Raw genomic sequence first — 25,485 nt, 5'->3', positions numbered from 1 at the left:
TCAGCACCACATAAAAAATAAATAAACAAAATAAAGGTATTATGTCCAGCTACTTCTAAAACATAAATTTTAAAAAAATAGCTTTAAAAAAATGTAGATGTGACATGAAAAGCTGTAATTTATTTCTAGATACCATTTATATACATAAATATTTTTACATATTTTGTGTGTGTGTGTGTGTGTGTGTGTTTGTTTAGGTGCTGGGGATCAAACCGAGGGTCTCAGACATGCTAGAAAGTGCTCCCCAGCCCTCACAATTTCGTATTTTGAAAAGGGTTACCTTCTGAACATGTAACTCAACATCCTGCTGTGTACAGCTTCCAACTTTCTGATTCACTTTTCTCACAACGCCTTCTACATCTACGATGCTTTCCTTGTTGATGCTGTCAAGAGATAAAATTCTCAACTTTAATCAACTCATTAGAGGTGTCAGGATTCATTTGGTGTTTAAGGAATAAAGTTGAACATGTTAAGCTCTCTTTAAAACAGTAGCCACTTGAGATAAAACCAGTCTATTTAACCTACTTAAAATAAGCTATTATGTTGCACACTTTGTGACATTAAGAGATTATTTTTTAGATGCCATAGTTTAGTTATCATTTATAAGATACTCTGGGCATAAAAGGCAATAGGGCCAAGTAAATTGTGAAAAGTAGCAAAAGGTTTTCAATTATTTATTAAAGAACATTTTGCTCCCCATACTTGAGATTCAGTATGATCAGCATTTCCTATAATGAGAAACACTGGCTTCAATAAATGCAATTACTGGTATGTAATGGTATTAAATAATAGAAGAAGGTCAACTGAAAAGATTTCAAGAGGACATTAGGGTGATGCTTTGAAATTAAATCTTCATTGCCTATAGTTTCTGAGTAAACTTTGCCACTGGATTTATGACAGACAGCCTACTGGATTGTGTATTCCTACTAAAAGAATGTCTTTATGAATAAACCTTAATATATGATGACCATAAAATAAATGTACTCCTAGGTAGTTTATTCTTTAAGAAACTTTAATCTTGAATGAGACACTCAAATTTTGAAATAAAACCTTTATGAAGTTATTAAAACACTTGATGTATTTTAAAAATCTCTACTACATAACCAAGGAGGAAATAGTGATTCCCATACAAAATGTACTAGTTTTACTATTGTGTATATTTAAAAGAAATTTTTTTTTAGTTGTAGGTGGACACAATGCCTTTATTTAATTAATTAATTTATTTAAAATATTTATTTTTTAGTTTTAAGTGGACACAATATGTTTATTTTACATTTATGTGGTACTGAGGATCGAACTCAGTGCCTCAAGCATGCTAGGCAAACACTCTATTACTGAGCCACAACCCCAGCCCTTATTTGTGCATATTCTTATACCAGTAGAATGTACCACAATACAGTTGTTGAAAACGATAAGATCTAATGTTCATGGAAAAGTTCTATTCATTCTGATGAAGAACTGGGTCTTTAGTAAAGTTGTGGTGCTATCAAACATTTCAGAAACCCAACAGTGCTTATTTTACATACACCACCACCCCAATCCAGTTCATGAACATTTGCTTAGGGAAGAGATCAAAATGAGGATAACAGATTCAGAATAATAAGAAAGAAAAATTTTCATTTTACTTTGCTATACTGCCTAGGATTCTATGCCTGTCATTAACTCTCAAAAAAAAAAAAAAAAAAAATTAGCTGGGTGTGATGGCACACACCTATAATTCCAGCAGCTCAGAAGGATAAGGCAGGAGAATCACAAGTTCAAAGCCAGCCTCAGCAACTTAGTGAGACCCTGTCACAAAATAAAAAATAAGTAAAAGGGGCTGAGGATGTGGCTCAGTGGCTAAGTGCTTCTGGGTTTAATCCTTGGTACCAAAAAATAAAAAATAAATAAACAAGAGTAAATATATTTCTTACATTTTCTCCTGTTCTAGAGTTATGATATAATAGCTAACTAAAATTTCGAGTTTTGAAGCAGCTCAATTTATTAAGGCAAAAGTAGTTGGTGAACTAAGATAAGGCTCTTCTAAGACCTGAAAGAACAAAGAGGTTTCAGTTTACTGTTTAAAACCTTTTCCAATACTAGCACTGAATCTGTCTTAATGTGACTGCCACTTACTAGCTGCCTCATCTGTTTACACAAGTAAACTTGATGTCTGAGTATATGATTCAGGCCTTGTGAGAATTTTGTTGCTGTTTCACATGTCTATATGAGCAAAGTTTTCTCCTCCTCATTGGTAGTGTAGTTCTGCTTTACCAAGTCACCTGTCCTGCCCCACCTGGCTATCTTTTTATTATGTTCCAAACATCTTGATTCTCTTACTTTATCCCTTTTGGCTTTGCAAAAGACCCTTGACGGTCTCCTGGACCTTCCATTACCAAACAGTCTTCTTTAAGCTGACTCAAGCTAAATTTATCTACTCTTATGGACTGAATTTCATACTAGTTTCCTTCCAGAAAAAAGCTGAAATGTGGTCAAAGACATTCTGCCTAGGTCTAGCTAGAGATACAATGAATGAAAACAATAAATAGAAAGAAAAAAAAAAGGGGATCATTCCTTGCCTCAACTCCAGCATTAGCTACTAAATCAGATTATTAAAGTCAACATTAGAGGAAAGTCCAGAAATACAGATTTGGATAGGTATTGTATCTTCCTGTTTCCAGACAAATTTCATTTAAAGCCTTTGAATCATTTCAGATATACAATAAAGTATTTGTTCTTAAAATTCTAAGGAACAAGATGTGCCAACAACTTTATGTAACTCATTCAGTTGCTTTATTTTTTTTAAAAAATATATTTTTTAGTTGCAGCTGGACACAATATCTTTATTTATTTTTATGTGGTGCTGAGGATCAAACTCAGCGTCTTTGCACGTGCTAGGCGAGTGCTCTACCACTGAGCCACAACCCCAAGCCCCTCAGTTGCTTCATTTTTATATTCATTTAGTTACAACAAAATTGATCTTTTCAAAGAATTGATTAAAATAATGTGATAGAGTCCTATGGTACTTAAATCCAATTAGTGAGTCAACTTTTCAGATTAGCATTGGAAGGAGAGATAATTTGGGGAAAACAGTTTACTCTGTATTAAACTCCAATGTTTCTTTCTTTCTTTTCTTTTTAAAAATATTTTTCCCTTAATTGTTGATAGATCTTTATTTTACTTATTTATACGTAGTGCTGAGAATCGAACCCAGTGCCTCACACATGCAAGGCAAGTGTATTACCACTGAGCCACAGTTCCAGCCACCTTTCTTTTTTTGGGGGTATCAACGGACGTTTATTTTTATTTATTTGTATGTGGTGCTGAGAATCGAAACCAGAGCCTCAAACATGCTAGGCAAGTGCTCTACCACTGAGCCACAACCTCAGCCCCCAATGTTTTTTTTTAAGGAAAAACCTCAAAACTGCTAGCAGTATATGTAGTCTAATAAGGTAAAAGATAAACACCTCAAATTTAATGTCAAAAGTAAATGCTAAGATCGTTATCTACTTAAGATATTAAAAGTGACCTCATATTTTGCCTTTTAAATGATGAGGAAACCCCATCTGGAACTATCTGATTTGATATTTTTAATAGTAGACTCCCAGCTTTTGCCCACCTGGTATGCGGCCAGAGGGAATAGAGTTCAATGTAGGGCCTAAGCAATTAACATATAAATACCATTATTTCTCCCACTTTGTTGTATATGAGTTCACATGTCTTGATGTCTAGTGTCCTTGGGTAGTAACATTAAAAATGGAGACATCTTGAGAATAAACAGTCCTTAGGCACTCCCTAGTAGTAAAGATAATCTCAGGCATTTTATATATAAAGACTGATTCGAAAGAGGCTGAGGCAGGCAGGAGGATTGCAAGTTCAAAGTCAGCCTCAGAAACTTAGTGAGACACTGTCTCAAAATTAAAAAAGAAAAAAAAAAAAAAAAAAAAAAAAGGATGGGATGTAGCTCAGTGGTAAAGCATTCCTAGGTTCAATCTTAGCAGTAGAGGGAAAAAATGACCCAAAACAGAATGATAAATAGGTGGGAAACTGAAATGGCTTTTTCCTCATAGACATTTTCTGTGCATACTATTTTCCAAACTAGATTCTGATAGAATGGTTAGCTAGCTCACTAAGCAGCTGATTTTCCAAGTAGAATGTGTTAAAAATTTTTTTGACTCACTTCATGCTTCATTGGTCCTCAAATTTCTAATATAAGCCAAAAACACTTGTAAAAAAGGATTTTTCACTTCACTTAAAAAAACAGAATCCACCAGAATTTCTTTTAAATCATAAAAGAAGGCTGCTGAAATAGTAAGCAATAAAACTCAGTTTTCCAAATTTTTCATTTGTAAGTATACTTAGAAACTAAGGGATAAAGAGGAAGGATCCTGAAGAGTTCAAACACAGGCAGCTTATAATCTTCAATTTTTATTATAAAGTAGAATATATATTACTGGGCACAGCTGATCAGTGGAAATCAATCATTATGCCACAAATCCTACACAATACTCAAACCTCAGTGTGATTATGGAGTCAGAGGAGTCTATAGGACAGGGTAGTTTGAACAGTATTTACAGGACAAGACAACAAAATAGGTGGATAAAAGTGGTGGATAATCATGCAGTGGTGGATAATCATGCAGTTCCAGGAATGATACATGGGGTTGCATGAGGTCAGAAGGAGGTTGAATATACTGGGAGAAAATGAGAAGACAGATAAAAAGACTAAAAGTCTTGATGAAGTCCATTAGAAAATTAGTAGGCTTGGGAAAGGGAGATTGGTAGAAACTGTCATTAGGAATGGTGGTCACTGGAGTTAAAAATGGTGAAGTCCCGAGGGACAAAATCCACGCTGTGGCCGTAGGAGTGATGTGTTAAAATGGAGTGATGGTGAAGACAATGGAGGAAATACTTAGAATGGAGGGAAGACTCAGGATGAGAGGAACAGAATATTATCAGTAAGAAAAAAAATGATGGTTTTCAGTAAAACTACCTGTTTCAGTCTTGGCTTTTTTTTAACTTAAAAGTTGAAACTTGTCTTCAATTTACTCAACACAATTAAAGCTTTGGAAATCCTGTGGACTGCCCATCCAAGCAGAGTCTCAGTCCTGTTCTTATCTTTCCTTTATTTGGCCAGTGCTCTAAGGAAAGGTGAGCTCATCCCAGTTCCAGAGAGCGGATCATGTTTAGTACAGCCCATCTTGGCAATTTACTTTAGATTAATATTGTCATATTTACTTAGTTTCTTCAAACTAGAAACTTTGAAGTTATCGTCTACTTTGTTATTTTCCTCATCCCCACACAAGCAGTAACCAAACAGATAATACCCATGTTTTTAACCCAATCATTGGGCAAACACCATTATCTCTTTCAAGAGACAAATCAATTTTGGTATAAACTTGTTCTGAAAGTGTGAGCACAGTTGATAAATTAGGAACAACAAAAGCAGAGAATTCTGTATTTGCCTAAGTCAGATTTCATTAGTAAGAAACAATAGGCCAGGGAAGACAATAGTGCTTGGGTGCCCTCAGTCACACAGGAATATTCAAAATACACACATCTATCTCAAAACATCTACCTGTGGCCTATGTTATAAGCCACAATCACCTACATCTGGTGTTACTACTTTCCCTCCAATTTCAGTCAGTCTTCTATTATTTCACAATAGCTCACAGGCTGCTTTTCTTTTCTATTTCCACAAGCAAACTGCAGATCTTTTTTTTTAAAGGCAAAATATTATATTTATTATAGTATTTATGTATTTTTCAAGTATCCACCATGTATAAAACTATTCAACCTACGTTTAAAATGTTGAGTTCTTGCCTTTAAAGAAAGTGCCACCGATTAAGTTTCTCAGTATCATACCATTAAGTAATTTCTCCATAAATCCTGTGATTTTTATTGTACAAATTGGCACAGTACAAATTGGAATGTATATGCCATACAACAGAGAATCAACAGTGTATTAGCACTATTCTACAAAAAAGTAATCTGAAAGAATACCCATACCCAAATGTTTCAAGATCTCTTATCCCTTGCTGAAGATGGAACTATATGGAGGATTTCAGTTTGTGCAACTGTTTAACAAAGAACTTGCAATTTATCCAGAAAAACTCTTTCATCATCTTCCAGAACCTTGGCAAATGATAACTCCCTATTTTAAATTTCTAGTCTGTGGTTGTATTTTCCACATCAATTATTTTAACTTAAAAGTTGAAACTTGTCTTCAATATACCACACAGATGCTTTGCTGAGTGAGTTTGTGCCTTATAATGTGTAAGATGGTCTATATCTGATGGCAGTGCTGATAAGGAAAGGGGGGGCGCTAAATAAAACTAGATGTAATCAATTAGTAGATATGCCTAGTGATGTCTAGATTTTATGCTTATAAACACCAAAAATTTTAAATTACTGAAATAACTGCCACTGCAACATGGAACTCAGTTCCAATTTTGTTCCCCATTATTTTTATAGCATGCTTTTAAACAATGGGGTGATTCCTTAGGAAAGCAACTACTGGTTTATAGGAATAGAGACAAACTCAGTATGAGTTTCATAACTTAATGTTTAGAAAACTTAAATCTCTCTTTTGAAATTATTTTTAGCATCAACTTATAATTCAAACATAAAATATTTTATACTAATTTAAAATCTGTTGTATATTTTTATTTATTTGGGGGGTACTCAGCACTTAACAATTGAACCATATCCCTAGCCCTTTCTTACAATTTCTTAGAGACAGGGTCTCACTAAGTTGCTTAGGGCCTCCCTAAGTTTCTGAGGCTGGCCTCAACTTGCAATCTTCCTGATTCAGTCTCCTGAGCCACTGGATTACAAGCGTATCTCACTGCTCCTAGCTTCAATGATACTTTTTAAATAAATAGAAAAGAATAAAAACCAAAATCCCAACCAAACCAAAAACCAAAAACCCAAACAAAACACTCTCTACACCTTACAGAGTTGCTATGAGGAATGGGTGAGAAAATGAAAGTATGGCACTTCACAGGTCTATATTTAGTACATAAGAATAGTCAGCTATTATTGCTATTATGAGCAAACCTCTTATTTCTTGGTATATTAGATGGGGAAGATGCTGGTGATCACTGTACTATGGCTTGGTACAGGTACTAACAAGGAAGAAAACCCAAATAAGTATAAAAATTCATGCTAGACACCAGAAAGCTTGGCATGATATATCAACAGCAGTCATTACTAAATTTTAATTGTAGATTTATTTAGTTTCTTAAATATTAATAGGGTTTCACATATAATAAAAACATCAAAGTCTAGAAGTGGAGGTTTGGTTGAGCAGAGTTCAGAAGAAGCCTGAATTTTTGTAACCATTTAGTGGGTAAGCCAAGTCTCTGGGTTCTCTGGTCCTCTATTAAACCAGCTCTCATTGGTGCTTGGCAAAAACGAAAGATTTCGATCATCCTAGTGGTTCTATGATGAATTATTTTATGAACTCATTTTTCTTTACCAAAATCTCAAGAACAGTAAGTTTAAAATAAGATAGGTGAGAAGTATATTCCCTATTCAATATGGCACAGACCAAGAACTGACTCTGAAAATACTATATGGGGTCTCTTTAGTAGAACAAAAGATATAAGGGATCTTCAGTGATCACTTAAATTAATTTTTTATCACTTTACTTAAATACTTACAAGTAGCTGGGGACCCAGGCCTGTAACCCAAGCTAAAGAAAGAATTACAAGTCTGATAAAGCCAATTTGGGCAACTTAGTGAGATGGTTTCAAACTAAAATGAAAATGAAAAAAAAAAAAAAAGGGTGGGGGATGTAGCTGATGGTATAGCACTTGCCTAGTGAGAACCTGAGTTCAACAGGGTGCCAAAACCCAAAACAAACAAACAAACAAACAAAAACTCCCAAACTCTACAAGTATAAAACTAGTGTAAATGCTTATTATTATTATAGCTCTTACCTTTAAAATTAATTTTTAAAGAAGATAAAAACAATTCAAACTTTAAAGTTTTACTAAAACTAAATTGCTGACATTGGTTTACTATATAAACCTTAGCCTTAGTGTCAGTTCTCTATTTAATGTGTTTCTATATTTGATTTCAACGTTAGTAATGTGAAGAATGCCTGTTCATAATTACATGAAACTTTGAGGTTGGTTCAGAAAAATTTTGCCTCATAATTAACTAAAATTCTTCAAAGAACAATCTAACGATGACAACTTAAATAAAGTATCAGTGGATAATTTTATAAAACTATGTTGTTCATGTGAAAATTCATAATGCAGCACTATTGAAATTTGTATCATTTTAAATGGATTATCAAATATCTAATCTGATAAACTACTGAAACCGAAAACAGAATATTTTTCCTTGCTACTATACTATTAATGATCTGCTGCCCCTATCAGACAAAAAATATGATTGAATACCAACTGCTTAAATGGTACAGGTTTTTTTGAGTTCAGAATGTCTTTTTACTATCAAGTACCACCTGGTAACCCAGCGGTGTTCAAAGTCTGTATTCAAATTGCTTTGAAATTTTCACCTGTACTGAACACAGATATCCTTGAATTGTGAATGTGAAATTAAATTCTATTGGATGAACTAAGTTCACACTGAAGTTCTTGGCTGCATTTAACATGGAAAAATACCCTTCCATAATTTTAAGACTACTATTGAAGTGTATAGTAAAATATAAAAAGTATATATAAAAAATTTCCACCATCCTGTGTGGATCCCCAAGGAATCAATAACCATCACAAGGGGCCAGGCGCAGTGGCACAGGCCTATAATCCCAGTGACTCAGAAGGCTGAGACAGGTGGACCAGGAGTTCAAAGCCAGCCTCAGCCATGGCAGGGCGCTAAGCAACTCAGTGAGACCCTGTCTCTCTCTAAATAAAATACAAAAATAGGGCTGGGGATGTGGCTCAGTGGTCCAGAGTCCCTGAGTTAAATGCCCCCCGCCCCCCATACTCCCTTCCCCAAAAGAAAATCACAAGAGATGGAGATTTTAGGCATGGAGATTCTGCCCAATCTGAAGAGTGTACTGGAAAACAACATTGTAGAGAGGGAACCAGCCATTGTAGAGAAGGAACCAGCAGGCAGCAGGCAAAAAAGACACATCTTAAATTCTAAAAGTTCTTCTGGGCTGGGGTTGTAACTCAGGGGTAGAACACTTGCCTCACATGTGTGAGGCACTAGGTTTGGTCTTCAGCACTACATAAAAATGAATAACTAAAATAAAGATATTGTATCCATCTACAACTAAAAAAAAATATTTTAAAAAAGTTCTTAAGAATTTACAGCGTCGAGAGATCAAGTCTCTGACCTCTTCAGCTGCGCGGGCATAGGGAGTCGTAAACTATCTAAATGCTGTTTGCTCAGAATCACTAGGTAATGCTGAGCTGACGTGGATCTGGGGCGAACAGTCTGGGCCTCTCAGAACACACACCGAGCCCGGATCGGCTGAATTCAAGCTCCTGTTTGCCTGCTTCTCGCAGACAAACTGCTGTGACCCAGCACTAAACGAACCCGCTGAAACATCTGGTCGGCCCTTCTGATCCTACGGAGGTTAATGCCAACTGAGCTTTCATAGGCAGTGGCCACAGGATTGAAACGGGGTTTGGGAGAGACAGTCAGGACCTACCCGTTGCATTGGTCACCCGGCAAAGGGAACAAACTGTCGCCATTTGCATGGGATACCACCATGGCAGAGAACTGACGTCACCAGAATGCGGCGGAGGAGATAACTTCATTGAAACCAGCGGCGACAGGTGTGTAACCCCCTAGCCCTCCCTCTTCACACAGCGGGGAAACCTTAAGGGCCCATCCCAGCTCTCCCGTGAGTGCGATAGCCAGACAGAGGGAATCAGGAATGGCGCAGGACCGCCGCGCGGAACTCCCAGCTACCGCTCCCACCAGTGCTGACAACTGAGGTCTCTTGCACCAGCTACCGGGAGCGTGGCTACCAGAGGGCTAGCAAAATTCGCTGAGGGTTCTCAGCCCCAAGCTCTACAAACTTAGGGTCTGAGGGAATGGCAAACAGGGAGAGTGTGCCCAGTCGTTCATGAAAACAGGGCTCCCGGGAGCAGCAGACATGGCATGTAGCCAGTATTGTAGTGAGCGTCACCGGTGAGCGGGGCCTGGCTTGAGGAAAAGTGGGGAAGGGACTAGACACAAGAGAAGGCCCTAGGCACTCAGGATTGGAGACCTGCCCAGTCTGGGAGGAGGAGCTGCTACACAGTGATTGGTTCCCACATATTGAGAGGAGAAGCTTGGCCCGGTGGGCACAGCTCCACCTACTGGAAGAGAAGTTAATCAAACTCTAAGACTGCATTTATTAATTTTTTTAATTTGTTTTTTTAATTTTCATCTTTTTGTTGTTTTTAAAATTTTTTTAATTTTAATTTTTTAATTATTTTTCTTTTTTTGTTTTCTATTGTCTTTTCATTTCTTTTCAATTTTCTTATTCCCCCTTCCTTGAATTCTACCTGCTTACTCTCATTCTCTTTCGTGACTTCTTCCCTTCCCTTCTAATACCTTTCCTTCCCAAGCATCAAATAAATTTATAGGAGTAAACAGTAACTCAGCAGTCAAACAGAACAAGAAGTAACATGAGCAGCATGAAAAGGCAAGGAAGAAAAGGAGTACAAACAATGCAGGACAGCCTAAATATTCAGGAGGACCTAGAGTCATCAGAAAAATGGTCAAATAAACAACTCAAGGAATACCTTAGACAGATGGAATGGAACCTTAAAGAGGATATGAGACAGCAAATTCGAACAGTGAAAGAACTCATTGAAAATGAATTACATAAACAGATAAAAGAAGAAGTTAAGCATCTTTATCAGGAGATAGAGATTATAAAAACAAAACAAAAAAAATAATTCTAGAAATGAAGGAAACTATAAACCAAATTAAAAACTCAAATGAGAGTATCACTAACAGAGTGGAGCAAGTAGAAGCCAGAACGTCAGATAATGAAGACAAAATATATAATCTTGAAAAGAGTCTAGCCAACTCAGAAAGGCTGGTAAAAAAATCACAAGAAAAACATCCAAGAGATATGGGATAACAAAAAAACAAAAACAAAAACTTAAGAGTCATCGGGATACAGGAAGATATAGAGGTTCAAACCAAGGGAATGAGTAACCTGCTGAATGAAATAATTACAGAAAACTTTCCAGAAATAAAAAAGGAAATGAATATACAAATTGTAGATGCATACAGGACACCTAGCATACAAAATCACAGTAGACCAACGCCAAGACACATTGTTATGAAGATATCCAATATACAGAACAAAGAGAAAATATTAAAAGCTACAAGAGAAAGGAGGCAGCTTACATTCAGGGGTAAACCAATAAGGTTAACAATGGATTTTTTATCACAGACGCTGAAAGCGAGAAGATCCTGGAACAACATATTTCAAACACTGAAAGACAATGGATGCCAACCAAGAATTCTGTATCCAGCAAAATTAAGCTTCAGGTACGACAACAAAATAAAAATCTTTCATGATAAACAAAAGTTAAAAGAATTTGCAGCCAGAAAACCAGCATTGCAAAGCATCTTGAGCAAAACACTACACGAGGAAGAAATGAAAAACAATAACCAAAACCATCAGTGGGAAGTGCCTCGGTAAAGACAGAGGGCGGGGGGGGGGGGGAGCTAATCATGGAGAAACAAACTAAATTAAAAAAAAAAAAAAGATAAATAATCAAACATGGCTGGAAGTACAAACCATATATCAATAGTAACTCTAAGCGTTAATGGCTTAAACTCTCCAATAAAGCGACATAGGCTGGTAACATGGATTAAAAAAACAAATCCAATAATATGCTGCCTCCAAGAGACACATCTGATTGGAAAAGACATACACAGGCTGTAGGTGAAAGGGTGGGAAAAATATACCACGCACACGGTCCTCGGAAGCAAGCAGGGGTGGCCATCCTCATATCGAATAAAATCAACTTCAAGACTTAAGTTAATCCAAAGGGATAAGGAAGGACATTATGTACTGTTAAGAGGAACCATTCACCAACAAGACATATCAATTATCAATATTTATGCACCAAATAATGGTGCTGCAACGTTCATAAAACAAATTCTCCTCAAGTTCAAGAATCAAATAGACCACAACACAATAATTATGGGTGACTTCAACACACGTCTCTCACCATTGAACAGATCCTCCAAACAAAAGTTGAATAGAGAAACTATAGAACTCAATATCACAATCAATAACCTAGACTTAACTGACATATATAGAATATATCAATCATCATCAAGTGGATATACTTTTTTCTCAGCAGCACATGGATCCTTCTCAAAAACAGACCATATATTATGCCATAGGGCAACCCTCAGTAAATATAAAGGGGTGGAAATAATACCATGCATTTTATCTGATAATAATGAAATGAAACTGGAAATCAATGATAAAAGAAGGAAGGAAAAATCCTACATCACATGGAAAATGAACAATATGTTACTGAATGATCAATGGGTTACAGAAGACATAAAGGAAGAAATAAAAAAATTCTTAGGGATAAATGAAAATACAGACACAACATATCGGAATCTATGGGACACAATGAAAGCAGTTTTAAGAGGGAAATTCATCGCCTGGAGGTCATTCCTCAAAAAAAAAAAAAGAAAAAACCAACAAATAAATGAGCTCACACTTCATCTCAAAGCCCTAGAAAAGGAAGAGCAAACCAACAGCAAATGTAGCAGAAGGCAAGAAATAATTAAAATCAGAGCGGAAATCAACGAAATTGAAACCAAAGAAACTATTGAAAAAATTAACAAAACTAAAAGTTGGTTCTTCGAAAAAATAAATAAGATCGACAGACCCTTAGCCATGCTAACGAAGAGAAGAGAGAGAACTCAAATTACTAACATACGGGATGAAAAAGGCAATATCACAACAGATGCTACAGAAATACAGAAGACAATTAGAAATTATTTTGAAAACCTATATTCCAATAAAATAGAAGATAGTGAAGACATCGATAAATTTCTTAAGTCATATGATTTGCCCAGACTGAGTCAGGAGGATACACACAATTTGAACAGACCAATATCAATGGATGAAATAGAAGAAGCAATCAAAAGACTACCAACCAAGAAAAGCCCAGGACCGGATGGGTATACAGCGGAGTTTTACAAAACCTTTAAAGAAGAATTAATACCAATACTTTTCAAGTTATTTCAGGAAATAGAAAAAGAGGGAGCTCTTCCAAATTCATTCTATGAGGCCAACATCACCCTGATTCCGAAACCAGACAAAGACACCTCAAAGAAAGAAAACTACAGACCAATATCTCTAATGAACCTAGATGCAAAAATCCTCAATAAAATTCTGGCGAATCAGATACAAAAACACATCAAAAAAATTGTGCACCATGATCAAGTAGGATTCATCCCTGGGATGCAAGGATGGTTCAATATACGGAAATCAATAAATGTTAATCACCACATCAATAGACTTAAAGATAGTAACCATATGATCATCTCGATAGACGCAGAAAAAGCATTCGACAAAGTACAGCACCCCTTTATGTTCAAAACATTAGAAAAACTAGGGATAACAGAAACTTACCTCAACATTGTAAAAGCTATCTATGCTAAGCCTCAGGCTAGCATCATTCTGAGTGGAGAAAAATTGAAGGCATTCCCTCTAAAATCTGGAACAAGACAGGGATGCCCTCTATCACCACTTCTATTCAATATGGTTCTCGAAACACTGGCCAGAGCAATTAAACAGACGAAAGAAATTAAAGGCATAAAAATAGAAAAAGAGAACTTAAATTATCACTATTTGCGGACGACATGATTCTATACCTAGAAGACCCAAAAGGGTCTACAAAAAAAACTACTAGAACTAATAAATGAATTCAGCAAAGTGGCAGCATATAAAATCAACACGCATAAATCAAAGGCATTTCTGCATATCAGCGACAAAACTGAAAAACACTCCATTCACAATATCCTCAAAAAAAATAAAATACTTGGGAATCAACCTAACAAAAGAGGTGAAAGATTTATATAATGAAAACTACAGAACCCTAAAGAGAGAAATAGAAGAAGATCTTAGAAGATGGAAAAATATACCCTGTTCATGGACAGGCAGAACTAACATCATCAAAATGGTGATATTACCAAAAGTTCTCTATAGGTTTAATGCAATGCCAATCAAAATCCCAACGGCACTTCTTGTAGAAATAGATAAAGCAATCATGAAATTAATATGGAAAAATAAAAGACCCAGAATAGCAAAAGCAACTCTAAGCAGGAAGTGTGAATCAGGCGGTATAGCGATACCAGATTTCAAACTATATTACAGAGCAATAGTAACAAAAACAGCATGGCACTGGTACCAAAGCAGGCGGGTGGACCCATGGTACAGAATAGAGGACACAGAGACTAATCCACAAAGTTACAACTATCTTATATTTGATAAAGGGGCTAAAAGCATGCAATGGAGGAAGGATAGCATCTTCAACAAACGGTGTTGGGAAAACTGGAAATCCATATGCAACAAAATGAAACTGAATCCCCTCCTCTCGCCATGCACAAAAGTTAACTCAAAATGGTTCAAGGAGCTTGATATCAAATCGGAGACTCTGTGTCTGATAGAAGAAAAAGTTGGCTACATATTGTGGGGTCGGGCTCCAAATTCCTTAATAGGACACCCATAGCACAAGAGTTAATAACAAGAATCAACAAATGGGACTTACTTAAACTTAAAAAGTTTTTTCTCAGCAAGAGAAACAATAAGAGAGGTAAATAGGGAGCCTACATCATGGGAACAAATTTTTACTCCTCACACTTCAGATAGAGCCCTAATATCCAGAGTATACAAAGAACTCAAAAAATTAGACAATAAGATAACAAATAACCCAATCAACAAATGGGCCAAGGACCTGAACAGACACTTCTCAGAGGAGGACATACAAACAATCAACAAGTACATGAAAAAATGCTCACCATCTCTAGCAGTCAGAGAAATGCAAATCAAAACCACCCTAAGATACCATCTCACTCCAGTAAGATTGGCAGCCATTCTGAAGTCAAACAACAACAAATGCTGGCAAGGATGTGGGGAAAAGGGTACACTTGTTCATTGCTGATGGGACTGCAAATTGGTTCGGCCAATTTGGAAAGCAGTATGGAGATTCCTGGGAAAGCTGGGAATGGAACCACCATTTGACCCAGCTATTGCCCTTCTCGGACTATTCCCTGAAGACCTTAAAAGAGCGTACTACAGGGATACTGCCACATCGATGTTCATAGCAGCACAATTCACAATAGCTAGACTGTGGAATGAACCCAGATGCCCTTCAATAGATGAATGGATAAAAAAAATGTGGCATTTATACACCATGGAGTATTACACAGCACTAAAAAATGACAAAATCATAGAATTTGCAGGGAAATGGATGGCATTAGAGCAGATTATGCTAAGTGAAGCTAGCCAATCCAAGGATAAGGATTTCTGAGCTACCTTAGTAGTCCAAATATAAAAAAGACAAGGTGACTGATGCATCTGGAGCTGGAAAATTATCTTACCAATAAATGAACCCCAAAAACTAAAAACTCATCATTTATCACAGTTTTAGTTATGAGACTTTTCCCTTTTCCCAAGTTATTAAAAGCCATTAACAGGACTATTCTTAATTACTCTAGTTTAATACCTTAGCATATTACTGCTAAAGTTACATACAACTGTATAAGGTACAATTTTTAGGGGACTAAAAATAGCTTTTTGTTTAAAAAAAAAAAAAACCCCAAGTTACAACTTAACTGTTAAGCCTAAGTTACAACTAGATTTTGATTTTCACTTTAGAAATTATCTAAATTCTTCCTTTGTTTAAAAGTAAGATCATTCTTATACCATCACATATCGATGAAAGCCTGCCTTTCTTTTAACTTACATGTGAAGACATCAGTTAACTAGATTCTGTTTGGGAGACCATCTACAACTAGTTCTTCAGCTAGTAAGTTGTAGTTGATGTTTGATATGAACAACTGTTGTTACTAATTAGAATAACTTTTCTGTGGACTACTTTAATGTATCTACTTTTTAAAAAATATATATATATTTTCAGTTGCAGATGGACACAATGCCTTTATTTTATTTATTTATTTTTATGTGGTACTGAGGATCAAACCAAGTGCCATGCAAGTGCCCTACCAATGTGCTATAACCCCAGCTCTTAATGTGTCTACTTCTAAAGATATCATATAGACTCACCACTTGTTGGTAGACTGTCTCTTAGTGAACATTAATGATAAATGAGGCAAGACTTTTAATTAGAATGCTATGAATGTAACATTGAGGTTATTATTCAATTCAATTAAAAAATACCTTCTATGTAAAATGCCAGTTTCACATATTTCAAAACTTGTATATACATATAAAACACAAAAACCAAAAATTATTTGCTTGGCTGGGACTGGTAGCACATTCCTGTAATCCTTGCTACTTGGGAAGCTGAGCAGGAGAATCACAAATTTGAAGCCAGCCTGTGCAAATTAGTAAGACTCTGTCTCAAAACTAAAAAGAAGAACTAGGGATATAGCTCAGTGATCCAGTACTTGTCTAGCAGGCATCGGCCCTGGGTTCAATCTGTAGTACCTATCATGCATACACACCCCAACATACACTATTTGTTTGAAATTAATAAATTATATGTTCCAAGTTAACTTTTCCCTAAAAATTTCTAGTATATTAAATATAATTTGGCATATATGTCTGTGAATTCCATGACCATCTTTTTTTTTCTTTTTATAAATAAAAGTTTATTTCTAGTGACCAAACTCATTTATGTCCTATTTCATAGGAAATACACTGATCTTAAGTCAGAATGACAAATGATTTCACAAGCACACTTACTATCTAAGAAATGAAAATAATGGGATGGGGTTATGGCTCAGTGGTAGAGCACTTGCCTAGCACTTGTGAGGCTCTGGGTTCAATCCTCAGCACCACATAAAAAATAAATAAATAAAATAAAGGGACACACACAAAGAAATCAAAACAAGCCAGCCTAACCACAAAAAAATACAGGCAGAAGACCAGAAGACACGAAGAGGCAGTCTCTGGGCAGCAGGTCTAGGAAAGGGACAGGTAGAGCTGCCATACTAGTAACACTAAAACTACTAAATTCATCAGTGAGTTGATGTAATTCATGGCACTGAAATTTTAAAACCCAAGTGCAACTATTACTATGAAACAATAAAACTGAATCTGATAAATAAATCTTTAAACCACAACCAGTTGTTCACATCCACTATGTGTAAAACACTACGGTAGGGAATCAGGGAAGGCTCAAACAAAAATTAGAATACTAAGTTAGATCATTTTTAAATTTCTTTCTAATTCTAGAATTTGTAATTCATCTATATTATTAACACACCTTTGAAAGTATCCATCTAAAGAACATCCATCTTAAAAAAAAATCAATAGGAAAAATATAGCATTTATTCTAAACCTAATTTCTTTCTTTAAAAAAACATTTTTACACCTATTAAGTACTCTATTTAAAAGTAAAAACCATCAATTTTCCTCTGTCATCTTTGATCATTATCATGGGAATAAAATTCCAATGAAATTGAGAAAAACATGCAAACAAAACTAACCATGTCACCAATAACAAATAAAACTACTCTCATTACCTCAGAGCCACAGCATGCACAACCACCATTCTTTTCTCTTTCTATATCCTGTCTCTTGCACAAAAACAATGTGCTTCTGCAGGAACTCTGAGCAAGAAGGCCAGACCTGTAGACCTTTTTTTGCCCTAAATCCTTTGAGTATCAAAGTTAAAAGCTGTAACACATTATGACATTAGCTTACTTCCTTCAGGAGGGAATCATTTGCAAACAACATTCTTTTATTTTATATACTTTTATTATTCAGTTAGGAAACTTGTTGCTCAGTAGGCACATCTCAAACTGAGGGAGGGAGGGAGGAGGAAAGGAAGCTCAACAAACACAACAAAATAAAGTTGCTCTGCTAAAGGCTGCCAGGCTTTTTGTTACTCTACTTGAAAGTAAATGTGACTTGTCTGTAAAGAGTGCTGCTTCAGCAGTTTCAAATGAATTTCAAGCCTGTGCTCCATATTTTCTCTTTTGTAAGTTTAATGTATTCAGCAACACTGAACTGACAATTTAAATAACTACATTTTTAAACAAACGAAGCATTGATGTTAATGTATGAAAATGGTCCAAACCCTTGGGAGTCTTGGTTCCCACCATTGTTTATTCTGACAACAGGATATAATTGCTTACTTACTTGGCAGCAAATTTAACCATCTGCTTGCTTGCATGGTCTCCCACAGCCACAAGAGCCTGGACATTAAACTGCTGCTGACGTAGAACTAAGAAGCATTGCTTCCCTGTATAAGACAGAAAAAACACAAGTGCATTAAGGACATACTACTTCAGGTTTTACAAAGAAGGAAAATGCTTCTCTACTTTAAAATTGGGCCAAAATTTACTACACTCATCAGGCATGTACACACATAAATATCCACCCTGTTTTCCGGTCACAGTCAAAATAATCAATGAGCTTTAGAGAAACCAAAGTTCTCACCAATGAGTAACAAAAAATGATTTTAACATGTTTTCTATAAGAACGTAGGCAAATCACTAATTAAAAAAAATAAACAAATCTCCAAGATTATTTTGTTATATTACACAAATTTCAAGTAACTTCAGATCACTTTCAACATTCATTCAATAGCTAATATATTCTATAAGCAAAGGCACTGCACAAACTACCATGGAAGCTTCAGTGACACAACCACCAAAATGCTAATAAAGTGTGTAATAACAAGAATACAAACATTCCATGAGGATGGTCTGTCTAAAAGAGTTCTTCCAATCAATCTGCATTTTAAAGAACATTTAGATTGATAGGTTAATTTTTCATATTCTGATTTCCTTTATTATCTTTCCAATTTTTTTTTTTTTTTTTTTTTTTTTGAGACAGGGTCTTGCTAGGTTGCCCAGGCTGGCCTCAAACTTGTGATTCTCCTGCCTCAGTCTCCTGAGTAGCTGAGATGAGACATGCACTATCATGCCCAGCTCTATAACCAGTTTTATTTATTTTTTTATCCTGTAACTCTTGATTTTCCCTCCTTTCATAAAGAGCTGTCATTCCTTATCTTGAACCTAAAAAAATATTATTCACAATAGGTTTCAGTCATTATGTATCCTTGTGACATCCTTTTTAAGTCTCTGATCAAATACTAGAAAACTCCTTTCTTATAAAAATGAGTTAAATCTCTTCAAAACCACTTTTCTCATTAGACTGTCTTGCAAAACATCAAAAGATTTTGATTTTTAAGTTTAGAATTATCTTTCACATTAAGAATTATCCTTGCAAAAAGAAAAAGCAAAAATGCAAGCAGACTTACAGTTATTATTTTCACTGCACAGTATTTTGAAATGCAAATCAGATAGCAATCATGAATAAAAATGACAAGTTGCAAACAAAGTGCCGACATGGATACAATCTACTGACTCTGGAGTCATATATGACTGACAGGTTTTTATCTCTAAAAAGACATTATTTTTCCCTTTTCCTCTGGAGTATGATCCAGTCACAAAGTAAGATCTTCACACCACCCCCTCGCCCACTCTTGCACTACTGGGGATTGAATTTATGATCCTCCTGCCTTAGCCTCCTGGGCAACTAAAATTAACAAAGCAAAATCTTGAAGAAAGTTGTTTAAATAAACTCAAAGGAATTTTAAGATACTATACAGTAAAAACTATCACAGGGACTCTTATGGGTGGGTTAGAGTGACACTTACTAAAAACCAATAGAATAGAATCCAAAGTCAGATACTATTCCACTTAGCATAGAATGTTAGTGAAAATGGAAGGTAACGGGTTATACAACATTATTAAGCAAAGCCAGAATTTAATCAGAATATTTTAGCTGCTCTACAGGTTCAGACTGAATCACCACAGGCCTAGCCGCACTACAAAGCCATACAGTGAGAAACTCTAATGCTGCACAAAAGACCTCCTTTTGGAGAATGGAGGGGAAAGCTCTATAGGACTTACAAGGCATAAGCACAGTAAAATGTCTCTGGGTTAGCACAAGGGGGTAACATTTAGTTTAATGGTCTGGTAGAGAATAAAGTTTTTGAAATCAAAAGGCTTGGGATATCCTATCACATCCTATGAAGGGCCTGTGGGAAAAATTGAGTCACTTGGGCCTGGGGATATAGCTCAGTTGGTATGGTGCTTGCCTCGCATGCATAAGGCCCTGGGTTCAATCCCCAGAACCACAATAAATAAATAAACAAACAAACAGAACAAACCATTTAATGTCCTCATTTCCAAAATGGAGAAAATAATAGTCTACTACTCACAGGGTCTCTTTTTACATTTGGAGGATTATATAGTATGTTTAAAGCTGAGACACAGCCCTATTAATGTTAACAATTAATTCTTGTTATATTATTAATAGCATCACTACTACTGGTTAGTTATTTAAGGATTGAGTATCACTATTTTGTAGTTGGATAATGCACAAATATGCTGGATGCTGAGAACACAAAAGTAAATAAATATCTGGTAAAATAAATATCTGGCTACCATATGAAAAGTGATAAAAACCATATGTAGGGCGCAGGGGTGCACACCTGTAATTCCAGTGGCTTAGGAGGCGGGGGAAGGAGTTCAAAGCCAGCCTTAGCAATTTAGCGAGGCACTAAGTAACTTAGTGAGACCCTGTCTCTAATACAAAATAGGGCTAGGGGTGTGGCTCAGCGGTCAAGTACCCGAACAAACAACAGCAACAGCAAAACCATATGTAGAGTAAAATTCCAATTTTGTCTGTGTAGAAAATACATTAAGATTGATTATTTAGGGGAAAAAACACCAAAATGGATCTACTTAATGGTGAAGTTATAGGAACTTCTTTTGTGTGTGTGTATGTGTGTGTCTTTTTCTGTATTTTGAGGTCTTTCCACAATAAACATAAAGTTTCCTAATCAGAAAACAAAAATTCTATTTTTTTTTTGGTAGTTTATTCGATCAGAGAAGTAGGTATAGAAGAAAAGTAAGGGTTCACAAGAAATCTTGGCCACATTCAGGATTCAACACAAGTAGAACCTGGGAAGTCCTAGGAAGCTTAATGCAGAAACAAATGAATGTCCCCAAATTCAGCATGCCTGATAGGGAAAAGAAATCATAAAATCAATGATTATGAATGAAGTGCAGCCTGATCACTGTTCCCTTTAAATGTTTATGTGTCTATTACATGTAATTCTAAAAATTAATTTTTGAAAAAGGTAATGTATTGGAGAGAAAGGGAGTGAAGTAGCTGAGATCAGTCCCATGAGACTATGATAGTGAAGCCAGATTTAAAATTAGGTAGTTAGTGTAGCTAAGTAAATCGGGTCTAATATCATATTGAGTGAAATCTAAAATGGAGGCCATGCTGATAATGATTCTGGGAAATGCAGGACAACTCATGGAATGTTAATGAAGTCCCTAGGCCAAAGTCCACCCCAAAGAAATGTTAATGGAACCCAGGAAACAGCCCCCAACAGATTTGGAGATAGCCCATCCCAAGAAGTGATAATGAAGTCCTTCCTGCCCAGATTACTTGTTTGGCCCACCTGTGTCCCACCCCTCGGGCCTTCCAACCTACATTCCATCACCAAAACTATAAAAAGGGGAGACAACCGCACTTCCACAGATTCCACCTCTTGGGTCCCCTTCTTCCTCCGGGAGAAGTCTTTTCTGCTGTCCTTTAATAAACTTCTAATTTCTACTCTGACCTTGCCTCGGCGTGCTTCTTTGGTGTTATTCTTCAACATTGGGGAAGCAAGGACTCGTCACCGGTCAACAGCGGTAACAATAGTAAAAGCCTATGTAGTATGTAGAAATGTACAAACACAAAAAATAGCCAGGTCAATGCAGTATAAGAAAGAGCAGAGAATAGTTTCTATTAGATATATGAGGCCCTGGGCTCAATCTCCAGGCCCCAGCCAGAAAACAGTTAAAAGAAAAATAACACTTGGAAAACACATTTGATAAATGACATATAAGCTACATAAGAAGATCTTAAAGATGACAAAAGAACATTAAGATCCCAATAAATAAACGGGCAATAGTTCAGAATCGGCAATATGATGGAAAAAGACGAAAACCATAGCAAGTAAATGTGTAAAGGAACAAAATGTTACTGGTGATAAAAGTAATGTAAATTGAAGCAAACAGTTATTTTGTATTAATTACCTTTTAAATGAGCAAAGATTCTTTAAAAATATAATATTAAATACTTGGTAGAATTAAGTAAAAACATTCTATCATAACTTGCTGATTGCAAGGTAAACTTGAAAAACACTTCTAGAGAACAATTGAGCAATGAGCATAAAAGACTTAAAAATGGGGCTGCGCTGTAGCTTAGTGTCAAAGCGCTTGCCTGGCACGCGTGAGGCACTGGGTTTGATCCTCACCACTGGATTCAATCCTTACCACACAAACATTGACCAATAAAATAAAGGCATCTACAACTATAAATAAATAAATAAAAACAAAAAGCCTTAAAAACGCTCTCTTGACTCAATATAACAAATTTATAAATATATGTTAAGGTGAAAGAATTCCCCACGCAAAGACACTTCGCCGGGAGAATTCCAATTTTATTGCAAAAAGCTGTGTGCTTATATAGAACTAAGGGGGAGATAATAGGGCTTAGATAAGTGCCAGACAACCCGTTTATTGGCAAGTTCTTCCAGATATCAGCTTTGAAGCTCAGGAATTAGTTCTCATTGGAGCTAAGGTTCCCCGCCAGCGAGGTTTGAAATTGGCGCCAGCAAGGTTTGAAATTGGCGCCGGCGGGAGAGTTCACATGGGCGGGAACTTTTCGCGCCACTACAGAGAAGAAGAAGGTAGGAAGAAGAGGTCCTTAGGCGCCATGTTGGGTTTTTTTTTTTTCTCTGGGGTATGGCTGCCATTTATACTTTTCCCAACAAAGGTAACTGAACATGGAAAGTCTTACTATTTAGTTAGCATTTTTTGTTGTGACCAACATCCTTGACAAGAATCTAAAGGAGGAAAAGTTTATTTGGGGCTCAGGGTTTAAGTCCATAGGTGCCAAGTCCATTCTCTGGGCCCAAGATGAGGCAGGATATCAAAACAGAAGGGCCAGGTCGAAGAGCACTGCTCCACTCAGGGCAGCCAGGAAGCAGAGAGAAAAGGGCAGGGAGTATGGGGTCTTAGAGAAGATACACCTACCTATCCAGGGCACACCCTCAATCTGCCTATAGTTACCACCCAATTCTTCTGGGAGACACCTCAGATCCAAGTTGGAATAGTTAACACATTTTGTAACATTTTTATTAATATACTAGAATGGAAATTCTGTTATTACTCACTTCATATATACGTAGTCTTCATTACTGAAACATTTACATGTGATTCAAGTGGTAGGGTCATCAAGCTTTTTATGTTAAAGCACTTGCAAATACTAGAGCTTTAGTGTTTAATGGTCCATTTAAAAGGATTTTTAACCACAGCAATTAGGCAATGTAAGAAACAAAAGGCATATAAATAGGAAAGGAAGAAGTCAAATTACCCCTTAATTCTATACAAAGAAAAACCTAAAGACTTCACCAAAAGACTAGTGGAACTGAAAAATAAATTCAGTAAACTATCAGGATATAAAATCTACATACAAAAATCATGAAAGCACAGCTACAAAAAAAAAAAAAAAAAAAAAAAAAAAACCAAACCCCACCCACCAACCAAATAAAACCCTGGAAATACACTAAGCAAGTGAAAGATCTTTTCAATGAAAATTACAAAATAGGGAAGAAACTGAAAAACACTAAAGGGTGGAAAGACCTTCCATATTCATGGCCTGGAAGAATATCGTTAAAATACTCCCAAAAGTGATCTACAGATTCAGTGCAATCTCTTAACAAAATACCAATGAACTCTTCACACAATTAGGGGGGAAAAAAATCAAGCATATGCATATCCTTTAACCTTGAAATTTCACTTTTCGATAACTTTCTTGGAGAAATGCTAACCATGGAGATCTACAACTAGAACCATGGAAGGATTTCCTTTTTTTTTTTTTCCTGGTACTGGGGATTAAACCCAGGGTGCTTAACTCCTTAGCCATATTCTCAGCCTTTTTAATTTTTTATTTCGAGACAGGGTCTCACCAAGTTGCTTAGGACCTTGCTAATTTGCTGAGACTGGTCTTTAACTTTGAATCCTACTGCCTCAGCCTCCCAAATTCCTGGGATTATAGGCATCTGTCACCATGTCTGGCTCATGGAAGGACTTCCAAGCAGTATTGTTGGTTCACTAACATTTAACTCAGGGCCAAGAACACTTTAACTCGTGGCTGAAGAAAGTTTTCTAACAGGTATTTTCTTTGGAAGGTATAGCATAGCCTTCTTGTGCTCAAAGACACACACACACACACACAAAATACTTCAGCAGTATAATTGGGGACCATTATAAAAAGAAAAATCATCACAATTACAGAAAAGTATTAAAAAACATAAAAATAATTCTGTATTTTTCTATTCAGTGTTAGTTACCTCTTAATCCATGGTATGTATATACCACAAAATTGTGTTATTCATACGATATACAATGTTCAATTCTTTTAATTATGCACAGGTTCTTAATATTCTTGAAAAATTTTATTTTACCTAACGAACCTGCAAACAACTATATGGAGACATCAATATTCATTTAATTTTTTATATTGCTGGGTTTTTAGTGTTTCTAAATTTTTGCCATTAAAGCCATCATAAATATATAGATTATACACATCCACACCCCAAAACCACCAACTTTTAAAAAGCACAAGAACATGAAAAATGTGGCATTAATCTATTTAAATAGATTTTGAAAAGGACACTTTATAGTATAAGAGTTGAAACAAAAAGATAGAATAACCTTGTGGAAATTTCAAACACAAAAACTGAGTGAGTAGTAAAACATCCCTCTACATAGTCATTGTTCCCTATCTGTGAAAGATTGGTTTCAGGACCCTTGTGAAAGTGAGTATCTACAGAGGCATAAGTCCCTTACATAAAATGGCATATACAGTATTTGCATATAACCTTTTGTACATCCTCCCATATACTTTAAATCATCTCTAGAATATAACACCTAATACAATGTACATGCCATACAGTTATTAAATCTGTATTGTTTAGGGAATGATGACAAGAAAACAAATGTACATGTTCAATACAGATGCAATTTTTGTTTTTTTTTTTTTCTGAGTAGTTTTGATCTATGGTTGAATCTACAGATGCAGAACTCACAGACATGGAAGGTTGAGTGTATATATACATCAGTCAACACATATTTTGAAAAGAAAAAATTCTGGACAAAGGTCTGACAGATAAAGTAAACATCTGCTCCCAATAAATAGAAAATTTAGAAGTATTTTAAATTTGAAATTGTTTTCTAATGACATTTTCTTTTCTTTATTTGCCACATGGGGGATTGAACCCAG

The 25,485-nt window shown here is 35.9% G+C and overlaps 1 protein-coding gene across 1 annotated transcript in view; it reads right to left on the bottom strand.

Moving 5' to 3' along the window:
• The window catches only part of Dars1 (aspartyl-tRNA synthetase 1), a 65,022-nt gene that overhangs the window by 27,797 nt on the left and 11,740 nt on the right, over positions 1–25,485 (bottom strand). The window contains exons 4-5 of the mRNA XM_076865927.2: positions 18,265–18,367; positions 281–383 (exon numbers count right to left, since the gene is read on the bottom strand). Coding sequence (XP_076722042.2) covers positions 281–383; positions 18,265–18,367 — 206 coding nt within the window. The remainder of the gene's footprint in view (positions 1–280; positions 384–18,264; positions 18,368–25,485) is intronic.

This window comes from Callospermophilus lateralis, chromosome 9, assembly GCF_048772815.1.
Source record: "Callospermophilus lateralis isolate mCalLat2 chromosome 9, mCalLat2.hap1, whole genome shotgun sequence".
In the NCBI taxonomy this organism is placed as follows: Eukaryota; Metazoa; Chordata; class Mammalia; order Rodentia; family Sciuridae; genus Callospermophilus; species Callospermophilus lateralis.
Note: the sequence above shows the minus strand (reverse complement) of the source record. Positions and strands in the feature narration are given on the sequence as shown.